The following is a 20,788-nucleotide window of genomic DNA, read 5'->3' as shown; positions in this document are numbered from 1 at the left end:
AAATGAGAAAAACAGTTCATATAAACATATGTCCAAAATTGATTTTTTAATCAGTCCTTTTGTTCTGCCGAGACGCTTGAAAGGTACCGCTTACAGATACAATTTTGGGAAAGATTTGCCCATTCTGTTTGAATGAATTATTTTGAGATATAAGTGTTAATGTTTACGTGGTCTTTCTTCTCAGATAAATATTAATATGCTTTTAAAAACAAACAAATTAATATTTATTTAATACAAGATTTCAATACAAAACAATGTGCGTAGTTTTAGCAGTACAGCGCAGTTACAGTAACTCTGTCTCTTTTACACACATATTAGTCAACTTTAGTGACAAAGACCACATAGTAGTGTCACAGTATATCCAGTAGCGCAACTCTCTCGATTTTGTGTTGGCCAAAATGGAGTGCGCATGCGCGAAGTAAGCGAGTTGCCCAGTAATGCCATCTGAACTTTTCTCTCGTTCACTCTTACTTGTTTCGGTCTCTCTCTGTCTCATTTAAATGCCCTCTTTAAATGTTTATGTGTACATTTGATGGCAGAAATTGGCGGCAATAGTTAGAGAGAAAACAAACAAGAGTGAGCAAGAGAAAAGTTCAGATGACATTACTGTGCAACTCGCTTATTTCGCGCATGCGCACTTCATTTTGACCAACACTAACTTCAAAGGCGCCGACAGAGAGTTGCGCTACTGGATATACTGTGGTAGTGCGAACAATAGACAAAAGAAAAAATTACAATGTTTTACTTATCACTTCCCCTAAAATTTTATATTGTTTATATACAGGGTGACCTACATAAAGTGTTACAAGCTATTATTTCTGAAAGTACACATTATAGCAAAAAATGTTTTAAATAAAAGTTATTTGACTCGAAGGGAGACATAAGAAGGTACCATTGGTTTGATCTTGGATAGTCGTTTGAAGGTCACGTGAAGGTCACCTTTAATATCTTAAATGGAAACCACCATTTTCCATTACATATTCTTGTAGCTTAGCTCGAGAGCGTTTCAAAACACTGGCAAAAATTGGGAACATGCAAAAAATGATGGCTTTCCTCGACATTTTCGCTGAGGAAAAATAGTCTCCAAATGATCTTAGGTATCCATTCTTGCAAGCTCTTAGGAATTTACTCTACAAGCGTTGATCCGGTCTTTACGGGACACCCTGTATAGTTTATAGCAAATACGGGTGGCTACTGATAAATACATCAAACAGCTTCTTGATATAGAACAGCTTAGCGCTTCCTACTTCCTCTGTCAAAACGCCTTTCTCAATCGATCAGTGTTGACATGGGCTTTGCTTCTTCTAAATTAAATTGCCGAATTACTTTTTTTGCATATGCCTTTTGACTAATACAGATCAAACCGTTGAAGTCACGTGCAATCAGCACGTTTAAAAAATATCCAAGCGATCCAGAAGTTATTTCAAATTCAATTTTCAATTTTTTTAGAAACTCATCAATACTCGATCTCTGTAGTGGGTGTGTAAAGTTAATACTCCGACATGCAATTTTCATAGTTCTGATTAGAGTTCTGGCTTTTTCTTAAAAAATTTAAGAGTTTTTTATTATTAATAAATAGAATTCTGTCGATTAACGGTTTCAAATTTGAGTTTAAAAAATGGGGGTGCTAACTTCTCATCAAAAATCAATATCGAATAGTTCTGAATAGCTCATTTGCTTTGTTTTTACGTTTACTAGAGTGCCTGATTAATAAAAAATATTTTTGATATTGCATAAAAAAAATTTAAAAAAATTTTTTTAAATTAGTTCTGATGATTAATTATAACATTTTTACATATAATGAAGAGTTCTTGATAGTTTGCGAAAAACTACATTCGACCAAACTTTCGAAGAATAGTTTTGAAAAAAATCGTAATTATAGTAGCACGGACTTGAAATTTTGACTTATTTAATCACAGTTCCAGTAGTTCTGACAAGAGTTCTGACTAATAAATCAAGAATTCTGAAGAAAATTATTAAGAATGAAAATGATCCAATCAATAATTAACAAGATAATCGATCTTAAAGAACATTCGTTCGAATTTTTCCACAAATTCCGTGAAAAATTAATTTTTAAAAGTTCCAGTAGTTCTGATATTTTAAAAGTTCCAGTAGTACGGATATCACTATAATTTACTCACAGTTATAATTTCGGAAATTTGTTATATATGCTTTTATGAACAAAAATTAGATATTTATAAAGATATTAATTTAGTTTCAAATGATTAATGTTTAGCTAAACTATTTTTTGTAAAAATAATTCGCGATCTAAAGAGAATTTTAATTTTATACTTATTTAAACATATCCTATGTTCTTCTTGCTGCACTAGTAGTATTTTCGTAAACATGTAAAATAAAACAAGCAATAAAAGTTTTGGTTTTCTTTGTACATACAAATCTGTTAAAAATAAAAATAAACTTTTTGAAGAAAATTAAACATTTGTTTTATATTATTCATTTTTGATTCATTATTTCATCCTTGAGATATATATATATATATATAACCTATACCTATATTATTATTATATTGTTCTAACAGCATTTTTGAGTTTTTTTCAGAAGTACAATTTTTAGATCATTTTTATCGTAGATAATTATATACTTATATACTGTATCTAACCTTCTTTTTAATTTATTTTTTGTATTGTATAAATAAATGTTCAAGTGAAATATATCAATTCAAAATTGGCGCGTAAACAACTTCTGGAATTTGGCTATATATGGCGGATTGTCTTAACTCTTACTAGAGGAACTCTAATTAAAAGTAGGGGAAACCCGTCTATAATGGTCACCCGAGGTAAAATGGTACCCTGTACTTATTTCTCCGATTAGTATTGTTATCTGCATGTAGAATTTTATATTACACAGTCGAACTTCGCTAATTCGAAATTGAAGGGAAGAGAAAAATTCTTCGAATTATAGAAGTTTTAACATATAGAGTTTTTCAGATTATTGAGGTGTATTAAAATAAAGTTCGAATTATAGAGGTTTAGCTATTTTGTATTTAGCTATAACATAAAATTAATCTATGAAAATGACCGCAAATGTACATTAAGAATATATTAAATTTAAGGATATTTTTTACAATGTATATAATGTTAGATAAGTTTAAACAAATATTTAACATGCAAAACATTAACAGTTTGTTTCGAATTACAGAGGCTTTGTCTTTGAAAATTCGAATTACAAAATCTTTGTTTCTGAAGATTCGATTTACAGAGACTTCGTTTTCGAAAATTCGAATTACGAAGGTCAAACGTCGCTCCAAAAATTTCTAATTAATCTCGTATTTTTTTTCTACTTACAAAGGTTTTTTCAAGGGAAACGAACATTGTTTCGATTTGTAAAGGTTTTCGAATTAGCGAGGTTCAATTGTACTTCTATCTCTGTCCTGCCATCATGTAAAGGTTTGCTGAAGCGATTGGATATGTTTAGCAATGAAATTTTAAAAAATTCGATTTTTTAGAGATATAAAATAAATTTCCTGTTTTGTTTCATTGTACGTTTTGTGATTAAGAGAGATACTGTATAAAGTTATTATGCTAGTAAGACCCAGTTTTATACTACATATTTTAATAAGTATAGCAAATCCACATGATGACAGTCTTTCCGTAGCCTTTTTTTATAAAAATGGAACGGTCGGAGTAAAACGGTCTTCCTTTTTAGGAAATTACTTGGTCTCAAAAATTTTTTAATGCACTACTCTGCGTTTTTGTTGCAGATATAGTACAAAAATGCCTAGAAATCATTCTCGCATAGAATCACAATAAAATGGAAGCCCAATTAAAATTTCAGTGCTGCATTTTGTTAATTTTTTTGCAACATCAAGTTAATAATGCATTATTTGATAAAAAATGCCTAAAATTTTTGTTACATAAATTTAAATTATAAATATAATTATTTAATTGAAACTATTACCTGTATCAAAAATATTTTTGAGGGATTATTTTACCTCAGTCTCTGGGGTAAAATGGTCACTATGAAGGCATATAGAAAACTTTTGACTGCAAAAAAATTTGAACTAATAAATAATTTATAATTATTCTACTAAAAAGAGGAAGAAAATGTCTTTTCAATTTTGCAAAGTTTGACAGAAAAAGCAAAATTAATATAAAAACTGCAGCATCTTTTCCTTAAGGTGACTGTTTTTCCCCAGTTTCCCTTACATTAAATAGAATATTTTTTACAGTGTATATAAAGTCAGATATGTTTAAACAAACATTTAACATGCAAAACATTAACAGTTTGTTTCGAATTATAAAGGCTCTGTTTTTGAAAATTCGAATTACAGAGGTCAAACGTCACTCCAAAAATTTCGAGTTAATCTTGTATTTTTTTTCGACTTACAGAGGTTTTCTTAAGGGAAACGAACATTGTTTCGATTTGTAGAAATTTTCGAGGTTAGCGAGGTTCAAATTAGCGAGGTTCGACTGTAGCATTGTTATTGCTCTATAGTTTTAAGGATTGTTTTTATTTTCTTTTTTTAAAGATTAGTGTCATGATGCTTTTCTTCCATTCTTCTGTGGTTCTTTCTGTTAAAGTAATTTTTTGAAATAGAGTTGTCAACACTTTTTCTAATTTGGGACCTCCATACTTGATCATCTCATTTGAGATGTTATCTGGTCCTGAAGCTTTTCTGTTCTTCAATCTTTTTATTGCTTCGTTTACTTCCGTTTGTTATACTTTCTTCGTCCATGGGATTCTCTGGGGATTCTTTGTGTCCATAGGAATTTTCTCCTTGCCATTTTCCTGACTTTCATACAGGTTTCGCATGTATAATATCCATTTCTCTAATGTAATAGCACTTATTTGTACTTCCTCATTGATGGCTTTCTTCCTGTTTCTTAATATATTCCAGATCTTCCTCTATATAGATCGTTTTCCATTTCAAGTGAAAATTTTTCCCAATACTCCTTTTTTATCATTTTTATCATATTTATTTGCTTTATTCACTCTGTTTCTGACTGCTTTGTATTTCTCATATTCCTGTGTTGTTCCTAGATTTCTGTATTTAAGATAGGCTTCTCTCTTTTGTTTCGCTGTCTTTACATTGTCTGTAAACCATGGTTTGTTTCTTCCTTTTCCGTTGATATTTATTTTTTTGACTTCTAGCGCTTTTTTTGCGTTTTCGGTCATATATGATTTTATTTTCTCCCAAGTTATATCGACGTGATTATTTTCTATTATTGGGTTGGAGATTATTTTTTCTTCCAATCTATTTCTGTACAGTGTTTTTGTATTGTCATTTTTGAATGATTCTATGTTGAATTTTTGGATGTATAAAGACGGCCTTCTCTTCTGAAAGTTGTAAACTTTAAAATAGTATTTGCATAAAACCAGTTCATAGTCCGTTCTTACGCTCGCAGACGTAAGTACTCTTATGTTTAGGATTTGGTTTGAATGAACTTCCCTGCTGGTGATAATGTATCTATCGTTAAACTGTGGTCTCTTGTGTTACCGAAGGTATACTTATACTGCCACTTATGTGTATTGAATGTATTATTAATGCGAAGCTTGTTATGTACACAAGTTGTTATTAACATTTCCCCGTTATCATTGATTACGTTTTTGTTGAATCTTTGCATTATGCCAGGGATGGCTGTATCGAGCCCTATTCCGAGGCCTGTTTCACAGTTTCGTGAGCACAATTATAAATTAATTTATAATTAATATAATACATCTACAGATGGGTTGCTAGTCCGGTCTGTAGATGTCCCTTCTTCTTTATCCGGGCTTGAGACCGGCAACAGTACCGCTGGGGTCCAGCAATGCTACAAACGGAGTTCCATGTAGAATCGTACTATGTACTTGTAAATTACTAATAAAAATCATAACCAACAAAATAATGAGTAAAATTGAAATAAGTGAAAAGCAGCAGGGCTTCAAACGGAATGAGTCAACGAGTGACGCAATATTTATTCTACGGCAGATAATAGAAAAATCCGTAGAATTCAACAAACCCTTGTACCTCTGCCTACTCGACTTTACAAAGGCCTTTTATAGAGTGAGGTTGCCCGATCTCCTATCAATACTTCGAAAGCACGAAGTCGAGCAGAGTTATAAAATCATAGAACACGTCAATACAAACAACAAGACTTGTATAAAGACATGTCAAGGCCTAACCGAAGAAGTACCTAAAATGACAAGAATTCGGCAAGGGGACAGCATGACCCCGACTCTGTTTAACTTAATAATGGGCAAAATAATACAAAGTGTAAAGAAAAGCGAAGGAGGATACAGAATGAGGCAGAGAGCGATAAAAATACTGTACTATATCGACGACGCATTACTAATGGCAGAAAATAAGGACGATTTACGGCGACAGCTATACAGATTCCAAACAACAGCAGAAAAGTTTAATATGAGGATATCAGTAGAAAAGACTGAATCAGTAGTAATATCAAGAGATCCCATCAGATGCAAACTGACAGTAAATGACAAACCAATTAGTCAAAATATGCTATGTAGTTATCTGGGAGTTAAAATATCGAGTTGCAAGAATCTACATCAAGAAGTTCGAACTCGAGCACACAAAGCCTCAAGGATATCAGATTACTTGAGGGATCTCATCTGGAAAAATAAATGCATGTCTGCAGATAATAAAGTCCACATTTATAAAACCATCATAAGACTAGTATTAATATATGCAGCGGAAACCCGAGCAGAAACCACAAAAACAAAAGCCTTACAGAGAGCAACAAAGATGAAAACGTTGAGAACTATCAAGGGCGTAAGGTTAAGAGACCAAGTAAGAAGCGCAGCAATACGAGAAGAACTCAAAGTAGAAGACGTAGTGAGATTTGTAAGAGCGAGACGCAGACATTGAAGGGATATGTGGACAGAATGGGGGAGAATCGCTGGGCAAAATGGGCAAGGGATGAGAAACCAAACACAAGGAGACCACCTGATCGACCACCCAAAAAGTGGCACGAGAGTTGGACCTCAACGTCCCAAAAGGTTTAGTAAAACGAAAAAGAACAAAACATGATTTTAGTTTCAGGAAGAAGAAGAAGAAGAAGATTCTACATAAATTTGCAATGCGTAATTTTTCATACAATTCTACATGGATTTGCAATGAGTAATTTTTCATACAATTCTACATGAGTTTGCAATAGGTAATTTTTTATTACTGGCGTAATAAAAGTAATAAGTTTTTAGGGATTTATGAAAATACAATAATATATGAATATAAATATAAAAAAATTTTCAAGTACCCCTAGATTAAGTATAAATTTAGTACATTAAAAGGGGCTTTAAATGTATGAAGATTAAAAACCTGAAATATATATACAAATTATTTTTTATATTCATATATTTAGTATAAATATGAAATAAGCCCATTAAATTTACATCACATGTTACATCAGGTGAACGCTTCTTCATTCTTATTAAATAAGTATATATACAATCATATACTTGCAAGGGAGGTTAGGCAACCCAAAAATTCAGAAAATTCTGAAATATTGTGTACAAGTAGAGTAGGTCATCCGTAAACAAAACTATTTTTTGTTTGTGCGGAATTACGATTTGAGGGAGTGAAATCACCCTTTAAAGAAAATTTAGATTTTTTATTTTTTTTTGAAATTACTGTCGAATGGTGAGAAATATCGAAAAAAAGTTTAAACAAAAGTTGCATCTCTTCTTTATTTCTACAAAACTGCATGTAGATAAGTACCAAAAAAAATTTTTTTTTAGTTACCCCCACCACTAACCCTTAAAATTAAGTTTATGTAGTTTGTAAATTTATGTGAAAATACTTTTTTATAATTTCTTTTTATACATCATAATCACAATTTATGTGTTCTATTAAATCTTTTTTTACACAAAACAATAAAATATACATGCTTTGTTGTTTAATTATACATTGCAAGAGTTGTACTAGTACAACACAGCAGATACACAAAATGCTTTTATGCGTTGTGCATGGTGTGGCGAATATTTCTGTTTCAAACATGAAGAATATCATTACTGTACCAATTACAATTTCTAATTTTGTATATCTGCTGTTTTGTACTAGTATAACTCTTGCAATGTATAATTAAACAACAAAGCATTTATATACTTTTCAAAGGAAAGGTCAACAAGATTTTTTGAAGTAGTCAAAATACCCAGTTTTGCTGGTAGGGTAAAACTGAGTACTCATTCAAAAGCATGTAAATTACCGTGCAATTACGAAATCTTGATTTATTTAAATTATAATACAATACAAAAATGCACAGAGAGAATTTTCTCTTAGAATTTATCCTAAAAATCATAATAATCGTGGGACAATATGGTATGGAAAAAATTTTATGAGAATTTCTCTGATTAATATTTATGACAATAAAAAATAATAATATCTATCACAATAAAATATAAAATGTTTCATTCATTTTACTAAAAGTATAGTTTCACTAAAAGTATAACTCTTGCAATGTATAATTAAACAACAAAGCATTTATATACTTTTCAAAGGGAAGGTCAACAAGATTTTTTGAAGTAGTCAAAATACCCAGTTTTGCCGGTAGGGTAAAACCGATATGATAAAATTAATTAAATATATTGTTACGTCCTCGGGACGGCTTTTGCGAAATATCGCAAAGGCTTCTCACTCACACACTCACTCGCGTCTCGCGAAATGAATATAATCTCGTAGTGATGTTATGATCTTTAATGCGACGATCTAATACACAAAAGCGAAAAGATACAATAAAATATGCATGCACGAAAGAATGAAAGAATGCTCTGATCTAGACATGTCCGTCCGAGTTGACAGCTAGACCAAATCTAATATGTCGCCGAAAAACAACGACAGGGCGGTCGTCAATAAACAACCCCCTTAACGATGACTCTCAGAGGATGATGTTCAGGGGATGAAAGACCAGGGACGTAACAATATTTTTAAAATTCTTTTCATACCATATTGTCTCACGATTACCATAATTTTCAGAGTAAATTCTTAAGAGAAAATTTTCTCTGTGTGTATTCTATAAACAAAAATCACAAATAATAACAATCTTGCTCTACATAGCTGCAGAACTCGTGGGCCCACCCTTGGCATGTAATGCACTGTATCTAGCCTTCGATTGATGTTGAGTACAAATTATTGCAAAAGATGGAGGCTACATCTTTTTCTTCTTCTAAAAATAAACTGTCTTTTTGATTTTTTTATTATTTAAATTTTTAATCTTATATTTTTTGTACCCGATTTTGCCCCACACGTAAATACCCGGTTTTGCCCCAACACGACGAAAATAATAAACACGGCGGCCGCATATTTCGACGTAAAAGAAACGATGAAAACTAATGCGATCTATACTTTCTAATATGTACAGAATTCAGTTCTACACTTATCAAAATATATTCTTTGTAGAGAAAAAATCTACGTTGATTTGATTGCTCCGATATCGATCTTTTTTGTTTTAAAAACTTCAAACCTCTCTCAAAAAAGAAGTATCGTGTATACGTGGACACAGTTCATCTCAGAATAATAACACGAATTGGCCACAAATGACAATACTTATCACGAAGAAATAGAGGTACTCGGTTTGACACGCCTATCCGGTTTTACCCGACTTTCCCCTATATTGTAAACTTGTAAAAAATATAATTGATTTTTGCATACTTATTTAACGTATATGTTTACAACAAATAATATTTAATTTTATTAACTGTACGTAAGTATATGGCTACCACTGTACATAATTGCTATGCGTGAAAAGTTTCACGTGAAATCTGGATGAATGAAAAATGGAAAGTGAAAAGTGAAAAATAAAAAGTGAAAAGTTTCATGATCAATCCCCAGGAAAGATTACTACTACTACGTACTCTTATCTCAACAAGACTACAAGATTGCGCTACAGTGGAGGAATACGTGAACAAGATAACGACTACGGCAATTAAAAAAAGCTCGATTTTGAAAACAAGGCTGAGACGGTAAGAGCATTACTACTGTCCAATCTTCCCGAGAAATATAGGCCGATGATAATGAGCCTCGAGAGGGAAACTCCTATAACCACAGACGCAATAAAAGTCAAGTTATTACAAGATATACGGCAAACCAATTCACAATGTACGAGTGAAACAGAAGTGGCTTTATACACAAAAATAAGCGAAACAAATAGTAGAGACAAGAGCAAATTAAGGAAATGCTTCGTTTATGAAAAACCGGGCAATTACGCGGCAAAATTCCGAAGCAGGACACGAGAAGGAAACAAGGGCAAAGAAGAAGACAGATATAAGGCGTTTGCGACTTTCAAGAAAATTGGGAAAGAGAAGGACATCGATTCCTGTGCTTTATCACACATGTCAAGAAGCAAGAAATGTTTAAATAATTTAAGACAATGCTATAAGAAAATTGCTGCAGCCAATCACAGGAAAAGCAAGCTGTAGCGGTTTGGACTGCCAAAATTGAAATAATAATTGCTGACAACAAACAAACAATTACGATTGAGGACGTGCTATACCTTCCAGGCTTGGCAACAAATTTATTGTCAGTCGAGAAAATTGCGATGAACGACTACGAGATAAGGATCACAAAGAAGAGCTGCAAAATCATCGACTCGAAAGGTAAATTGATAGCGACGGCACGGACCAATGAAAGACTTTACCAACTGTGACACACGAACACGCATATGTTGCGGAGGACAGACGAGGGCACATAGGCATTAACGGTATGAAAAAACTAGCGGAAACTTACGGTAAGGATTTATCTAAATTCAAAGTGAACAAATATTTATGTGATATATGTACTAAAAAAAAATGCTCGTAAACCTTTTCCAGCTAGTAGTAAGCGTGCGAAAGCGTTATTAGATTTAATACACTCTGACATTTGCGGGCGAATGTCATGCAAATCATTAGGCGGAACGAAATATTTTGTTACTTTCATAGATGATTACAGTAGAAAGAAATTTGTTTATTTTCTTAAAAATAAAAACGAAGTTTTAGTAGTATTTAAGTTTAAGGCATGCGCGGAGAGACAGACTAAAAAAAGAAATACAAGCAATTCGAACCGATAATAAACACGAATATATAAATCGGAATTTAGTGACTTCCTCCGTGAACAAGGCATATTACACCAAAACACAATATCATATTCTCCACAATAAAATGGGTAGCCAAACGCGCGAATAGGAGCATAGTAGAATGTGCGAGATGTTTTTTAATTGAGTCTAATTTACTTAAGAAATTTTGGGTGGAGGCAACGTCTACGGCGACATATCTGTTAAATCGGTATCCTGTCAGTATATTAAAAGGAAAGACGCCGGAGGAATTATAGACGGGAGTCAAACCAACGCTAAAACGCCTCCGTGTTTTTGAATGTAAGGCATGGGTTCACATAAAAAAAGAGGGATAAATGGGACCCCAAAGCAGAAAAAATGATTTGGATACGACAACCAGGTAAAAGGTTATACAAGGTGTTCCAGAATTCGCGGACACGGAATTCATAGTGACATTGTCTGGACCAAAAGAAACAACTTTTTCCTCTGACAAAATTGTGTCTGAACATTACTTTTTCAATGAGAGCAATTTTAAGCTAACGAATAAGTGCTCCAACTTACGCATGAATCAGGAGCGACGTGCGCGTCGCGTACGTGGCGCGTAAACATGTACACTATTTTACTGTTTCGCTAAAGATTTTTTAGAACTGCATGATATTTAAATATCGCTATGAATACAACTTACTTAACAAAAAAACATTTTCTAATTAATATTACCGAAGTAGGGACTAAAAGTAAAATAAGGCCCAATTCTACCAATGTCGAATAATTTTAACCTCCGGTTAAACTATATATTTGTCTCTTTTTAAGAACGTATCTGAAAAAAGACAAAGATAAAGTTTAGCCGTAGATTAAAGTTAATCGGCGTTGGTAGAAACGGGCCTAAGTCGATTAGATATTACGTGAATAATTGTAATCCAAGATTTTTATTTCAACGTTTTAAATATGTTTGTGGCTCTGAAAAGGGCTGATTAAATATTTTAGAGCATATACTCAAAATGCAAACCTTCCATCGTATCAGATTTTCTTGCGCACGTTGTATCATTTCTAATGTAACTGTTGCTACTGCACAATGCAATTGTTCTTCTAAATTTTCTATTATTTCTACAGGATTTCGATAAATAAAATTTTTTAAGTGACCCCATAGCAAATAATCTAAATGATTCAAATCAGGTGATCTTGCGGGCCATGCGACGGGACCACCTCGACCAATCCAAGAATGTGGAAAATTTGTATTAAGATAATTTCTTGCACGTCTACTATTATGAGGTGGTGCTCCATCATGTTGAAACCACATGGTTTCACGGATATGTAGTAGTAAATCTTCCAATACATCTGGCAAGTTTTCCGTTAAAAAATCTATTAGGAGTTTGCAAAAGTTCGTAAGGTTACAAATAAATGGCGCGTTAGATTATATTGCAGTCACTTAATAATTATTTTCTTTTAAGTTGCTTTCTTGTTTTTAAATGTTGACTATATTTAATCAGAATTGATGGCTGATAAATCATAATTCCAAATATAACTTCATATTTAACGCGATTGAAAATGGAATCATCTTACTTCATGATAAAACCAGACCGCATGTTGCTGTTGCAACTAAAGAGACGTTGTTCGAATTGGATTGGGAAGTTCTACCAGCGTACTCTCCAGACATCGCCCCAACTAATTTTTATCTATTTAAATCGATGCAACACGGTCTACTATCCAATACACGATTTCAAAATGCTAAAAAAGTGCAAAAATGGATCGAGCAATGGATTGCTTCAAAAGATGAGTCATTTTATCGACGTAGAATTAAATTATTGCGCGAAAAGTGACAAAAAGTTGTCAATAGAAACGACCAATGTTTTGATTAAAATATTATATGTTATTTTATTTGTTATTAATAAATAAAAATTGTCAAATCATACGAACTTTTGCAAACACCTAATACATAATTGTCACCTCTCATTCTATTCGGAAGAACGCATGGTCCAATAAGCTGATCGCCTATGATCCCGGCCCAAATATTTAATTTCCAGCGAACTTGGAAATTTCGTTTTTGTATTACAAATGGATTTTCGTCCGCCCCCACAGTAATGCACATTATGTACATTAAAAATTCCTTCACGTGTAAAGAGGGATTCATCGGTAAATAATATCCGAGAACAAAATCTATTATCTCTGTTACATGGCGGAATAACCAGCGACAAAATTCGATACAATGTTGTGCATCTTCTTGTTTTAATAGTTGTACCATTGAAAAATGGTATGGATACGTTCATCTCGCAAAACACGATGAATAGTAGAATGCGATACATTAATTTGACACGATATGGCACAAATGCTTATACCTGGATTTTCTTCAATTATCTCCGAAATTTCTTCCTCTACAGCAATCGTACGTACGTTTCGTTCACGTTCAGCATTTGGCTGATGGATGATTATGCTATCCGTTTCTCGTAATCGAGTTTCTGCTCTTCTAATTACGTTTGCATTCAGATGACATCTATGAGGATAATATTCTGCATACTCTAGCAGCAACACCAGCCTGATTGTTACACTGACCCAAAATTAGCAACATGTCGCAAGTGTAATTCATCGTGACTTCTTTTCCGTAATACAAAGACACGTAAAACAAATGATTATCTTCTTTCAATGATTGTTATTTGAACATATGAATCCATATCATTTCTCAATGGTACAATTAAAGAAAGAAAATACACAACATCGAATTTTGTCACTAATTATTGCGTCAACATAACAGAGATTGTTTTTATTTAACGAAATAATTTCTCCCTTTTTTTGAAACGGAATTATTGTCTCGTTAGAATCGCCGGTGCAAAGTTCAAGTTGTGGTTGACACGCGAGAGATAAATTTTAGGAAGGTTTGATTCAAGGAGCATTTCCAACTGATCTTTAATAAATCCGGGTACTAATAAATTTATTAAATTGCACTGATTACAACTTCACGGAGTGTTCCGTAATTCGTATTGTTCTATGCTAAGTATAATACGTTAGCTCCGCTCTTGTCGACTGTTGTGATCGTTCTGCTTGAGGTGTCGAGATCCTCGCGGAATTCGTACGCTCGCGCCCCGCACGTCTCACCATCGGCTCGGCGACGGGCGAACAGTAAACAAACCACCAAATATTTGTCGAGGCAACGAAAGGCGAAAACCCGAACATCTAATTCTCTTGTTTATATTAATAAACGGTGATGTGTTTCACACTATCATTTATCGCGATTAATATTGAACATACCGCCCGCCGCGACATTACGTGTCGAAACAATTTCGGAAAGACGTACGGAGCTAGCTTCTAAGTTTAATTGGGTTAAATTTTACGTATTAAGTTTGAACTCGACGATTATCCAACCGTGAGGTTACAATGATCTTATAAGCTACACTTATAATTAAGTTTAAACTTAGCGTTAAACTAACAGTAGGGTTACAATAATCTTATAATCTATACTTACTAGTTCGCCCCGATAATTCTCAACGGTCGAGTGAATCAATTCGCAAGCAAGCGACAAATCTTCGTAATCGGACGAGTACGAACGGTCGTCGCGGTACGCAATGTAACTACTCTGACGAGACCGTCTGGCCCCGGGTGAGTCTGAGTCACGCGCGCAAGCTCCCACTTCGCCAGAGGGAGCAAATGATTTTTAATTAGAACTAAGTCGTCGACGGCCACGGCGGAATCACGGGTCTGCCACTTAGAACGCTGGTGCAACGTGTGCAAATAGTCATGCAGCCAGGCGCGCCAGATTGTTTCGGTCATAAACTGGAGGTGTTGCCAGCGGTTCAGTCGATTTTCATTTAAGTCCAGTACTGAAGGTTCCGGAATCGAGATCAACGGGCGACCGATCAAGAGATGAGCGAGAGTCAGGGCTGAAAGATCTTCAGGATCATCCTTTAAAGCGGAGAGTGGTCGTGAATTTAGACACGCTTCTATTCTACACAACAGAGTGGAGAACTCAGTCTGAGACAAGGTGTGCGCGCCAACCATTCTTCGTAGATGGTGCTTGAAGCTCTTGACGGCGGCCTCCCATAGACCGCCGAAGTGAGGAGCACTAGCCGGTATGAAATGCCAATTCGTCCCGTTACTTGCCAACGTGGAATGTAGTGTATTATTTCGACAGACTGCGTGAAACGCCTGACGAAGTTCACGATCGGCTCCCTGAAAGTTGGTGCCGTTATCACTATACATATCCGATGGGCTCCCCCGACGGCTAACAAATCGACGGAACGCCGAGAGAAAGGCGTTCGTCGAGGCGTCCTCTACGTACTCCAAGTGTACAGCTTTAGTCGCGAGACACACGAAGATCGCAACGTAGTATTTGCGAGCTCGTATACCGCGACCGACGTAAGGGAGCACCATAAAGGGCCCGGCGTAATCCACTCCGCTGTGGGAAAAAGGGGGGGACGGCGTTACCCGAGCGGATGGTAGGGCTCCCATCAATTGCTTCGCGGTGCTGGCGCGTTCCCGTGTACAAACGACATAGCGGTTAATGAAAGAACGGACAAACGAGCGAGCGCCTAATATCCAGTATCGCTGTCGCAATAGTCGGAGCGTCAGTTGCGTGCCGCCATGCAATGACTGCAGATGAGTTTGAGCGATTATCAGGTTGCTGATCTGATGGCGAGGTAGTATGGCGGGAAACTTCGTTGAATGACAGGTACGCGTGTCGTAGTCGTCCCCCCAATCGTAAGATGCCTTCGCTGTCCCTAAACGGATTCAATGCGCGAAGTGAACTATTAGCGGCGACTCCTCGAGGTGTTTCCAGGGCGCATATCTCGGCTGCGAAGGCGCGAGATTGTACGTATTTGACCCAAAACGAACGAGCATGCTCAATCTCATCAACTGATGTCAGAGTTGACGGTTTATCCTGCTCGGTGCGAATTTTGAGTCTACGAACAAATCGTAAAATGATCGCTGTAACTCGCAACAACTTTCGCCAGCAGGAATACTTATGTATCAGGTCCCATTCATGCGGAGTTGTAGACGTGTGACAGACTACGTCACGACGTTCCTCCAGGTCGATTGATCCTGATTCAATTTTGTAGCATTGTCAATTCGAGTGCCTCTTGAAGATGGCCAAAAAACGGAAGGTTTAACTAGCCATGGTGGGCTTTGCCACCAGAGAGAATGTTGTTGAAGGTCGGGGGGTGAAATGCCCCGCGACGCACAATCTGCTGGATTATCCGCGGAAGGGACGTGAGACCACCTCACCTCAGGCAAAACAGTTTGAATAGCTGATATACGATTTGCGATAAAGGGTTTCCACCGAGATGGGTGGTGGTTCACCCAAGTCAGCACTATGGTGGAATCCGTCCAACCGTAAATTGGCACATTGTCCAGGGCAAGAGACGTCTGAACAAACGCGAGTAGTTTAACTAGTAGAGAGGCGCCATTCAATTCAAGCCGCGGAATGCTGACGGTTTTCAACGGAGCGACCTTTGACTTGGCCGTTAAGAGTGAGACGCGGATGTCCAGTGAGTACATGACCCGGATATATACTACTGCGGCGTACGCTCTTGCGGAAGCGTCGGAGAATCCGTGAATTTCCGTCGCGAGGCATTCGCGTGTGGTTCCCATCCATCTGGGGATTCGATAAACGACGAGATGTGGTAATGACGAGCAATAATCCCGCCATCTTACTGCGAGATCATTCGGGAGTGGTGTGTACCAATCGATTTTTCGAAGCCAAAGATCTTGAATTAGGATCGTGGCAGTTACAACGATAGGCGAGGCCCAGCCAAGCGGGTCGAAGAGGCGTGCTATGACCGAGAGGATTGTGCGTTTCGTGATGACGGATTCGGTTAGTTTTGTGACTCGAAAGCGGAAGCAGTCCTCGGTGGGGAACCATGAGAGCCCCAAGACCTTCAGCATTTCGTCATCACTGAACGGGAGATCGGGAGATAGCTCCTAATCATCAACGGGGATGTCCTCAAGTAAAGAATTATCATTCGCGGCCCACTTGCGGAGATGAAAGCCGCCGCGACTTAGTAACGCGTTTAATTGATCGCGAATTTTGCGTGCTCCCGAAAGGTCATCGGCCTCAAATAGAACATCGTCCACGTAAATCGATTGGCGCAATACTTCGACCGCGTCGGGAGATTTTTTGCCGTCATCGTTCGCTAGTAGTAATAAAACGCGCATCGCGAGAAACGGTGCGGGTGCGGTGCCATAAGTGACCGTTAGTAAATGGAACGGCAAAACGTTCTGCGAGTCCAACGGTCCAGAAAATCCGTTGATAATCAATGTCTTCGCGATTCACTAAGATCTGCCGGAACATTTTTGCAATATCGGCTCGACAAATGAAACGGTGCCTTCGCCACCGCAAGACCACGGCGGCAATGTCCAGTTGTAATCTCAGACCCGGCAACAGATGGTCGTTGAGGCTAGTACCGCTCGAGGTGCTACTTGATGCGTTAAATACTACGCGTAAGTGAGAGGTTTGACTTCCTTCTCGGAACACGGGGTGATGGGGAAGATATACCGAACTGACGCTCTTGTCCGGAATTTCGACTCGCTCCATGTGCCCCATGGACTCGTAGTCCGACAGGAACTCATTATATTCGGCCGCGACGTGAGGTTGCGCGACCAAGCGACTCTTTATGCGATGGTAAAGCCGAAGAGCCTTGACTCGTGAATCACCGATCGCGATAGGAGTGTCGTTCCTGAAAGGCAATCGCACAATATATCTACCGGATGGCGTCTTGCGAACCGTGTTCGCAAAATGTCTTTCGCAGTACTCGTCCTCGGGAGATTGAATGTTTTTCTAAGAGACTTCCTCAGTTTCCCAAAATTTTCTCAATAACGCGTCAACGTCAGGCGAAGCAACACAGTTCAACACTGGATTGTTCGGCGATTGAGTGAATTTGTTTGATAGATCGGGGCCCGAAACGATCCAGCCTAACACCGTCGACTGTGCAGTCGGAGATCCGATGGGGCCCTTGCGAATCTCCCCCAGTAGAAGCGTGCCGTAAAGATCAGCGCTGATCAAGAGATCGATTGACCCGTGACTCGCGGGATCTGGATCGGCCAGAGTCAAGTTGCGCAGGTGCGCCCAAGCGCTAAAAGCCCGCGATTTCGTCGCGGCGTACGCGGTAATTTTTTGGTACACATAAGCCTGAAATGGTAGACACGGAAAGTCCGCTCGGTAAGGCAGCAACGTGAATTGTACAAATAATTTAGCGATTCCTTCATGATTTTCGCCGAAGCTGGAAATACGAAGTTGCGTGCGTTGACGCTTTGTCCGCAATCTTTGAGCTAATGATTCGGTGATAAAACTGCAAGACGATCCTTGATCCAGGAGAGCTCGCACAGAGACCTTGTTTCCTTCAAAGGTCCGCAGTCGGACTATAGCTGTCGCAAGCAAGACCGTAGACGGTATCCTCGTTTGTACGAGAATTGGCGCGTTCTGTGATACCGCCTTTTTTGATTGCGCAAAACAGTGAACGGAAATGGCAGAAGTCGACGCTGATACCGGTTGTGAAGCGACGAGCGCCGTCGGCGTCGGCGTATTACTGTTAACCGACTCATTTGATATCGCATTTGATACTTCTGAATGCAACAATGTATAGTGCCGTTGTTGACACTTAAAGCATCTTTTCTCGCTCTCGCAAAGCGGCGGAAAGTGCCCTGGTCTCAGGCAATTGAAACATAAACGCGATTGTCGCGCGACATTATATCGATCCGCGATCGATTTTCTTTTAAAAATTGAGCATTTCCAGATAAAGTGATTCTGGGAACAGCATTGACATTTACGAACGGACGTAGTGTTTACGGAAGCATGAGATTTGTTCTTCGTTTTTTCAGACAAGGCGCGAGTCGAACTAATTTCGTGTGTCTCCTCCGGCTTGGCTATTCCGCGTGCTCTCTCGTTGAGAAACTCAATCAGTCGGGTGAAAGTCGGGTAGTCATTGGAGACGCCCAATTTAATGTTCCACTCGCGTCTCGTTCTGGCGCTGAACTTTTGTAAGACGATGTAGACTAACAAATCGTCCCAGCCATCTACTGGTCGTTTCAAATTACGTAACGCGGACAACGATGAGTTAACGGTGTCTCTTAAACGCTTTAATTCGATCGCGGACTCATTTTTCATAATTGGAAAACCCGCAAACGCATTGATGTGAGCCGTTATTAAAGCACGCGAACAATCAAATTCGTCCTTCAGAATTTTCCAGGCGCCGTCGTAATTCGCGTCGGACATTGTACGTGCGCTATAAGCAAGGCGGCGTCTCCCTCAAGGAATGACTTCAAGAAATACAACTTTTGTACGTTTGATAACGTTGTGTTACTACTAATTAAAGCCTCGAACGAATCGCGAAAACTTTCCCATTTGGTCAGTTCGCCGTCAAACGGCGGAATCGTTATTCGCGGTAACACAAACCTGCAATTATTCGAGTCGTGACTGGAAACGGAGTCATCCGGGTTGGCACGCTTCACGGGGGGGGAGGAGTCTCTTGACTGTCAGTCGATCATCTCTGACAGAGTGTCCATCGATGACTCGTATTCGTCAGCGGCCTCATAGAACTCCTCCTTAGCGAAATAATCAATTTTCAAATCGTCATCGGAAGCTGTCGATTGAAGTCGAACGTGAAGATCCTTGCATGTGGTCCATAACTTTTCCAGTTCTGCTATCCGGAGGCGCGTCTTTACTGCGGTGAATTTGTCCTTGCCTAATTTTCGATAGTTGACCAGGACTCGAGTCATTAATTGGATCGTGAGCTGTTGCTCTGAGAACAACTCGTCGAAATTCTCTGACATCGTACCGTCGCAATTTTGCACAGTACGTAAGGTTTATTCTGATCGCAGATCAAGTAGACGAGTATCCGTCCGAGTAGTCCTTATTACGACCTTGGTTTAAAATTCGACCGAAATGTATGAGTTAAGTACTCACAACTTCTTGCGTAGACTGTACTGTTCTCTATGTGCGGTATCCACTGACACGCACATATATAGAACACGCGACGAAGTCTTGTGTGTTGTTCTATAGATCGTAGAACTTCCAGAGCAATATTTGAACACCGCGCTGGTGTGTAGCACAATGTCAGATAATCAATATAAAAAGAAAGTGCCCTCGAGTCGTTCAATATCGATCAGCCGGTTGCTCGTTCGTGCGGTGCGAAGCGTGGTTCGGCGACCGAAATTCCTCAATTCTCAAATGAGTCATTTGATTGCTGACAGCATTCAGAATGCAAGAAGAGATCGAGGTCATTAATGTTTTTTTTCCTTTTTTTTTTCGTAACCGCCCGCTGGTCGCAGCCCGAAAACGAAGCTTGTGAGAAGAGACCGGGGCACCGGGTCGGCGCGTTCGGGATGTGCTCGATCTTCTCGTTTCGTCATCCACTCCTTTGATGTCACTCTCGCAAATCACTAATCCGAACACCTTGAATCCGGCTCGAAGGACCATTAATGTTTTTATTTAACGAAATAATTTCTCCCTTTTTTTGAAACGGAATTATTGTCTCGTTAGAATCGCCGGTGCAAAGTTCAAGTTGTGGTTGACACGCGAGAGATAAATTTTAGGAAGGTTTGGTTCAAGGAGCACTTCCAACTGATCTTTAATAAATCCGGGTACTAATAAATTTATTAAATTGCACTGATTACAACTTCACGGAGTGTTCCGTAATTCGTACTGTTCTATGCTAAGTATAATACGTTAGCTCCGCTCTTGTCGACTGTTGTGATCGTTCTGCTTGAGGTGTCGAGATCCGCGCGGAATTCGTACGCTCGCGCCCCGCACGTCTCACCATCAGCTCGGCGACGGGCGAACAGTAAACAAACCACCAAATATTTGTCGAGGCAACGAAAGGCGAAAA

General features: G+C 38.0%; 2 protein-coding genes across 2 annotated transcripts; both read right to left on the bottom strand.

The window, feature by feature from the left end:
• Positions 1 to 12,143: 12,143 nt before the first annotated feature.
• Positions 12,144 to 16,850, bottom strand: LOC145937825 (uncharacterized). The gene is made up of 4 exons (XM_083041194.1): positions 16,223 to 16,850; positions 15,801 to 16,007; positions 14,634 to 15,685; positions 12,144 to 12,314 (listed from the first exon to the last, which is right to left on the bottom strand). The coding sequence occupies exons 1-4, from the start codon at positions 16,848 to 16,850 to the stop codon at positions 12,144 to 12,146; spliced, it is 2,058 nt and encodes a 685-aa protein (XP_082897320.1).
• A 36-nt stretch (positions 16,851 to 16,886) lies between these two features.
• LOC145937824 (uncharacterized) lies at positions 16,887 to 19,176 on the bottom strand. Its single transcript, XM_083041193.1, has 3 exons — positions 17,783 to 19,176; positions 17,239 to 17,641; positions 16,887 to 17,183 (listed from the first exon to the last, which is right to left on the bottom strand). Exons 1-3 carry the CDS (start codon positions 19,174 to 19,176, stop codon positions 16,887 to 16,889), a joined length of 2,094 nt encoding a protein of 697 aa, XP_082897319.1.
• Positions 19,177 to 20,788: the final 1,612 nt, after the last annotated feature.

This window comes from Prenolepis imparis, unplaced genomic scaffold (genome assembly GCF_030444845.1).
Source record: "Prenolepis imparis isolate NDT839.2.m4 unplaced genomic scaffold, iyPreImpa1.0 SCAF_6, whole genome shotgun sequence".
Lineage (NCBI taxonomy): Eukaryota > Metazoa > Arthropoda > Insecta > Hymenoptera > Formicidae > Prenolepis > Prenolepis imparis.
Note: the sequence above shows the minus strand (reverse complement) of the source record. Positions and strands in the feature narration are given on the sequence as shown.